The following is a 7,553-nucleotide window of genomic DNA, read 5'->3' on the forward strand; positions in this document are numbered from 1 at the left end:
GACTGATATTAACGTTTTCAGCACTTACGCACTGTAATTGTTTAGCATTTATTCCTATTAACATTGGATATTGAGATATGCATCTTTTATTCCCTCATTCCAACCAGTTAAATGATGTGCTTCACAAAAGCTTCCAACTGCCCTCCTCATAAATACAAATACAATATATGTGCAGGCTGCAAAATAAGCCAAGCATTTAATCTTAAAGAGTAACAAAGCACTTAGGTTTCCTTACCTGTATATTTGTTCATAGGAGATAGGGATGTAGTCACCAGGACTCTGAGTTAGAAGCTGATCTATGGCACTGTCCAACTTTGGCCAATATGTGCTCTTATAGTCTTCAATTGTTATAACATTCATTACTACGAGAAAAAAAACAAAGCTACATTTAGTAACTCCAGCTAAAAGCAGCAAGTAAATGCTTTGCAATTTCAGATCACACCAATAAGTTGGCCAAATCAACTGGGAACCATGCACTTCCACTAAGATAACCTCATCTAAAACTAAAGCTCCAATTTGAAGCTGTATGTTTTTATTTAGAGGGAATAAAGTAAAACTAGAAAATCTGCCAAATCAGTGCTTGGCTATTTCTTATGGGCTTAAAGAGCGGGGAAAAAGAAACTCCTTGGGAGTTCTAGCATGACAAATATAGTAATACAGAAAAATAGCTCAGTTAGTCAGCTCAAATTAATAAACTCTGCAACTTTGTAGGAGTCCAGAATCAACAATTAGCACTGGATCCTCACAAACAAGAAAACAAGCTTGGGCCAAGTCAGGCAGTTTTTGGAATACTCCTTCCCAGCACATGTATGAATTTTACAAGTCTCAGGTGGGACCAGCAGCTTCCTTGGCCTAAAAGCTGATGCAATTTCCTCTGCCTTCAATTGCAGTTAGGCTCCTGGGGAAATTTTTTGGATCTGTATTACAGTTCCCACTCTGGCAGGCACAATTACACTCCTTTTTCTGTTCAGAATCAACACAGTGAAGAATAGGAGGCATTCAAATTAGCATCTGCATCCCTCCCCAGTTTTCCTCCTCGGCTTCTCAACTGCAGCCTCTTGCCAAGCCACCCCATGTGCCTTCACAGTCAGAGAAGAGTTTCAACCTGTTTCTTTTTTGGGGGGGATTTCTGAACTAACCACACACAGCTCAGTTCCAAAGACAGCCATGGCAGAAGGGTTAACACCTTCCCTGCAGTGACTACTTGCAGGACTATCTTGCTGGCTTGTCACAGCACCATAGCTTCACACCACCCACTCAAAGCAGAGCCCTCCATAACTAAGAGCACAGGGTATCCTTCATATCAGAACTATCCAAGCCAGGGAATCTGAAGTCATTTCTTCACTGGAACTCCACACGTGGATTTGGGCTACATGGAACAGAGGTAAAGAGAGTTCCTATCCCAAACAATCCAGTTTAAGACACCACACTGAAAATAAATATTTTAACAGTTCTGCATTTTAAATACATGTGTAGATGTAGAATCACTGCACAGTTTGAGAAGCAAGATTCCTGAGCTGTTGTTTTCACAAGGGATTGAAAGGAGCCGAGTGAGTCACTTTTAGCAGCATTATGAAGCACAATTCTAGGGAAATAGAGGCAATAGTATGAGAGAAAGAATATAAAAGAAGAAGTGGAATAAAGATAGGTATAAAACAAGGAACTGTATGAATGCTACCTGTAAGAACAGGTATTACATATTCCTGGTGTGGGTTTTTTAGGGTATTTCATCCAGAAACCCTGCTTAGTGAAGAATGTTAGTGCAGCACTCCTAGTCCTCTCTTCACCCAGCTAGCCCCTGGTTCACTCTTGTTTCATACCTGTTACAGAAGCAGCTCTAGTTAACCTGTCTGAGCAGTGAACTGGTCTCCACTACCAAGTCCTGGAGGATGCTGTCCCAGCGCTCCAGCCTCCAATTTGAAAGTGCAGTCCCATTTCCTAACAACTTGACAAAGGTTACAGGTGTGTGTACACAACCACCAGGATGTAAGTTAATGTGCAGCAAGTCAGCTCCACAATGTAAAAGCATCCATGCGGTCAGAACAGCACAGCACCTGCCTGACAGTGAATTCACTCCTTATTCATCTATTTCACAATGACTTGCTTGAGTTCTTGTCCTTTACAGAGCTCAGGCGCCAAGCAACTTCACATACAGCTATGGCTTTACTATTCATGCCTAGACTCAGCAGCAAATCTGAAAAGGTGGGTTTCCACAGAAGTGCTCTGTTTCACAGAAAACACTGAAGTCAGCATACATATTAGACCAAGTCTTGATTTAAGATTTTAATGTATAATCACACCCACATGTGGCTTAACATATGAAATGAGCTCTATTCATTTGAAAGAAACCAGTCAAGTAAGAATTGAGAACACACAAAATAATTTTTAACAGGCTGTTGAGACAGCAATTTGGTTTTTTTACAGTATGGAAAAGGAAAGAAGCAGCAGAAAGGAACGTGTGCCCATTTGAAGTGCTGCGCAGGTACAGACCAAAATGCTTTTACAAACAGCCCCAGGAGACTTGAATAGGAAACACTGATGAGTTCAAAGTAATATTCTAGAAAAGCTTTATTTTTATTCTGAAGACTCTCACAAGCAATATTTTATTTACACACTTCAGTTATGAAACTAAGCCAACCGTAATATTTATATAGTTAAGCATCCAAGGCTACATACTGAACAATCACTATCTGGCTCTGGGCAATCCCAAGGACAAAGACAGGCTTGGGAAGAACGTACTGAGAGCAGCACTGAGGAGAAGCACCTGTAGCTGTTGGTTGACAAGAAGCTCACCATGATCTGTCAGCATATGCTTGCAGCCCAGAACTGCCCCATGTGCCAGGCTGCACCCCAGAGTGTGAGCAGTGGTCGAGAGAGAAGATCCTGCCCCCCGCTGTGTTCTGGGGAGACCCCCACTGCAGCCCTGATCCACCTCTGGGGCAACAGCCCAAGAAGAATGTGGAGCTGTTGGAGAGAGTCCAGAGGAGGCCATGGAGATGCTGTGGCTGCCCCATCCCTGGCAGTGTTCAAGACCAGGTTGGACACAGGGGCTTGGAGCAGCTGCTCCAGTGGAAGGTGTCCCTGCCCATGGCAGGGGTTGGAGCTGGATGAGCTTTAAGGTCCCTTCCAGCACAAACCAGTCTGGGTTTCTATGATTCACAGACGCATCACGCAATGAGAAATTAGGAAGCAGGACCACTCAGCAGGACACTCTCAGGTATTGTTTACACACACACAAAGCAAAGGATGACTTAAAACAGAGCCTCCAATTGCAGACTGTGCAAGAACCTCAAGAGCAGGAAGAAATCACACAAATCCTCACAAAGAAATGATAGATTGTCCTTCTAGAAACTTATTTGATTTTCTACTTTTCTATCTTTTTAGGATATTATTCTTAAGTGCTTATCCCTACATTAGATATTCAAGACTTAGAAGGACTGGTCCAATAGCCTCTTTCCAGATCTCAAGTAAAGGGTGATATTAAAGGGTAACTTTCATGTCACTGAGATTTACTCTGTTTCTGGGCAGAGACACAGACATTTTGTAACAAAGCATGCTAGAATGCATGATTTTATCCAACTACAGCAAGTTTGGGGTGGGGTTGGGAGAGAAATCAGTCTGAGCAAAGGGAAAGCCACTGTTTTCCAGGAAATTATAATATACTTCACAAGTGAAGCTTGAGAAGCAACTGCTGCTTTTCCATATACAGGAAAGTTCAAAAGAAAAACAAATTAAGTCAAGTACAGCAGTGAAACCATTTAAATGAAAAAGAATATGCATGAGCTTCGTATCATAACCTAGATATTTCAGTATCATAGCTATAATGGAAACACAGCCTGCTGCAAGCTACCAAATTCTTTGATATCAACTTCAACCACAAGAACAGCAAAACCCACTTATATTTGATAAAAAACAAAACCAGAAGGTCCAAGAATAGGTATAGAGCCCCCTTGAAATTGATGAGGAAAAAACTCACAAGCATACATAGATGCTGGAACAGCAATAGGCACAGGACATGAAGAATAAAACCAAAAATCACTGATACCGTTGTTTTGTTATTTAGATGAGAAAGCTGTCTGAAAAGCCACTCAACCCCCCTACTACCCCTACATACAAAATACTTTTTAAAACCAGGATTTTAACAGGTTTCCACCTAACCTTCTGCCTCCATCACTCTGCCAGCTAAATCAAACAAAAAAAGGCCCACCAGAAGCTTTAGTCTGCAACTGTGAACATGAACAAAACTAACACACTGCAAGTAACTACCTGCTGGAAAACGAGCATTGCTGGAGGAAAGACTCAGGTGGGAGAGACCTATCTGAAATCACAGGCGCTCCAACTGACCATAGGATTGTTGGAAATCATACATCACCCCCATTTTTGAAGGTGACCTGTAGGACAACCTAAGACTAAGCCTCTGCATCCTGAAGCAAGGAAGAAACAAGTACTTGCTCTTTAACGGCAAGTTCATCATGCAGCAGAGAACAGACAACTTCCCTATGAAGCTCAAGCCTGACAATCAGCTTCTCTATGCATGTTCTGCCATTGCCAAGACAGAGCAGGCAGGAGGGGACCTAGAACACACCTGTCTTCCTTTTCATTGTATGGTTACAACAAAAGTAATCTTCCTCTCTTTTTTATTCTTAAAAAAATAAGGAAAGCAAATTAGGATATCCCCTGCCAGAGGCAGGATTAGAAGAGTCAGGATGCCTCATCCCTGGCAGTGTTCAAGGCCAGGCTGGGCACAGGGGCTTGGAGCAGCTGCTCCAGTGGAAGGTGTCTCTGTCCATGGCAGGGGGTTGGAACTGGATGAGATTTAAGGTCCCTTCCAACCCAAAGCAGTCTGAGATTCTCTGCTGATCCCAACTCAGCTCCTGTACTTTCTCAGATCAAACTACTTCACTGGACTTGTTCTGTTCATATACACATTCCATCAAAATCATCCACAACACAAGGGTGTAAAAGTTCTAATGGACTTCACTGAGAGTTTTGCATTTTATGGAAATCTCAATTTTCTTTAAAACAACACTTAACCTCGGTAAGACAGATACTGCATTGGGATACGAATGCTGGAGAAGTGAAAACAAGAACTCAAAACCCACACCCTAAGCAAAATCACACACCGTCACTTCTCCTCCTGCTCCGACATAAAACTGCAGATCAACTGGAAAGTCATTTGATGACAATCCAGCTTGAACACATTCTTACCCTGAAAGAGAAGGAAAAACTAAGACTCTCAATTTCTGGATTGGGAATTCAAGAGCTTAGTCCAGCAAGGCCAAATCATTTCAACTGTCTCAACTGTGCATGAGCCACCCCAAGATACCTGGAGCCCTGACAAGGCAGGCAGAGAGCCAGAGAGCTCATGGAGTCTGGGAGCCTCCACTTCAAAGCAGTCAGCCTTGGCAAGGTGGCTAGAGCCAGGAAATCCAGGCTACCACAGAAGCAGGGACCCAGAGGCCTGAACTTTGAGCTTCTGATCAGCAATGAAGCTGAGCTGCTGGACAGACGAGCTGGCACTTGGGAAAGAGGGGTGAAACAAGGTGAAAAGGAAAACAAGGTGTTTCCCATCCAAATTTCATCATGGCAGTTACACAGTCACACTTCCAGGAACACTTTGAACTAACCAAATCCAAGTTTTCCAACAACCATTAGAGAAAAGGGCATATTTTGCCCAGAGGGGTAACTTCTGGAAAGGAAAGTCAAATTGAAACAAAAAGCAAAAAATCTTCTCTTCCCTCAACCTCAGCAAAACAACAGGGGGAAAAATACAATTTCTGTGAAAAGCTGCATACAAAAGGTGGTTTGGAACTATTTCTTAGGGAGGTAAATTCATCTCCAAGCTGTTCACATCAAGCCTTTGCAGACATACGTCCCCTCCAAAGGCCAGCACACCCCATCCCGGGGCTCTGTACACATTGCCATCTGCTGTCAGCAACCACAAACAGGTTCCAAACCCACCTTTGTAGTTTTTCAGGTGGAAAAAAACAAAAGTCCACAGGAAAACAGGCCCCGAACCAAAAGCTTCAGGAAAAGCAACCGTGCCTCTGTAAAGGTGAACACCTGCCTACACTCGCTCTCCCAGTTCTACCGCCAGACCCACCACGTCACCTCGCCATGACAGCAAAGAACTTGGGGTGTGTGAGGGGAAGGTTCTTTTCCCCTTCCAAGCCGCCTTAACCCATCCGATTTCGCTTCGAGAAGGCTCTAGGGCCAAGACCCAGGCCAGGACCCGCCGCAGGACAGACCTGAGCGGAGCCACATGCGAGGGAGAAGCGAGCAGGGGACAGCGGGGACAGCGCAGGCCGGGAGCGGGTGAAGTGCGCGGAGCCGGCCGGCGCCAGGCCCCGCCGTGCGGCCCAGAGCACGGGGGACATGGGCAGGGCGCTCACTCACGGAACTTGGAGGTCGAGGCGTTGATGTTGATGGCAGCGGCGATGGCTCCGGCTCCCCCCTTGCACGAGGCGCCCCCCGGCTCGCAGCCCTGCAGCATGCCGTTGGCCTCGGAGAGGTCGCTCCCGGCCGAGCTCTCGGCGGCGGCCTCGCGTAGGAAGCGGTCACCGAGCTGCCCTGCGGCGGAGCCCAGCAGGTGCCGCCCGTAGCCGCCGGCGCCCCAGTTGTTGTGGTTCTGGTCGTCCATCATGGGCTCTCCGCCGCCCTCCTCCTCCATGCTCTCCTCCTCCATGGCGCTGCGGGAGCGGGGCGGGGAAGGGCGGGGATCACCGCCCGCCGCCCATGGGGCCGCGCTCCGCCCGGCGGGGCTCACCGCGGCACGGCTCCGGGCACGGCCCGCGGCCCACACAGCAGCCTCCGGCGGCGCTGCGCGACACTTTGCGGCAAGCGGAACACGGCAGCAGGAGAGGGGAGTCTGGCCGCGGGCGATGCTGGGGAGTGTAGTCCGGAGGTGGTGAGCCGTGATTGGCTGAAGAGAGGGAGGAGGCGGGGCCGAGCGCAGTGCATTGTGGGGGGGGCGCTGAGGAAGAGGGGCTGTGAGGCTCTGGGGGCTTTCCGGAGCTGGAATTGGGATAGGGCTGGGATGGGGCTCCTCTTCCTAGTGCCTACCGAACACGATGAAACTGTGCTCTAAAGGGAGCGCTCCAGCAGCTTCCGCCTTCCCTTTCCCTTTGGTGGTGCGGAGACCTCCCCTGCACTTGCTGCAGGCGCTGGGCTGCATCCCCCTCTAGCGGGGAGCGCTCCACGGGCTGCGGGAGGAGAAGGAGCCGGTGCCACGGCAAAAACCGGGTTAGGGAAACACCTAAACACGGGTCTGGATGTTCCACCAGTCCTCCTGGTCTTGCTCTGTCATCTGGTGCTGTGAGGCTGCTGAGGCGCTGGCACAGGGTGCCCAGAGAAGCTGTGGCTGCCCCATCCCTGGCAGTGTTCAAGGCCAGGTTGGACACAGGGGCTTGGGGCAGCTGCTCTGGTGGAAGGTGTCCCTGCCTGTGGCAGGGGTTGGAACTGGATGAGCTTTAAGGTCGTTTCCAACCCAAACCTTTAGAAGATTCTGTGATCTGTAAAATGCCTGCACAGTGCTGCTGTTTTATAGTGTTCCC

The 7,553-nt window shown here is 47.6% G+C and overlaps 1 protein-coding gene across 2 annotated transcripts in view; it reads right to left on the minus strand.

The window, feature by feature from the left end:
• CACUL1 (CDK2 associated cullin domain 1) overlaps positions 1 to 6,828 on the minus strand; it is a 48,342-nt gene extending 41,514 nt beyond the window's left edge. For both annotated transcript variants that reach the window (XM_034062051.1, XM_034062049.1), the window contains exons 1-2: positions 6,397 to 6,828; positions 236 to 362 (exon numbers count right to left, since the gene is read on the minus strand). In XM_034062051.1, coding sequence (XP_033917942.1) covers positions 236 to 362; positions 6,397 to 6,685 — 416 coding nt within the window. In that variant the 5' untranslated portion in view covers positions 6,686 to 6,828. The remainder of the gene's footprint in view (positions 1 to 235; positions 363 to 6,396) is intronic.
• Positions 6,829 to 7,553: the final 725 nt, after the last annotated feature.

The sequence above is a fragment of the Melopsittacus undulatus genome, chromosome 4 (assembly GCF_012275295.1).
Source record: "Melopsittacus undulatus isolate bMelUnd1 chromosome 4, bMelUnd1.mat.Z, whole genome shotgun sequence".
NCBI lineage: Eukaryota > Metazoa > Chordata > Aves > Psittaciformes > Psittaculidae > Melopsittacus > Melopsittacus undulatus.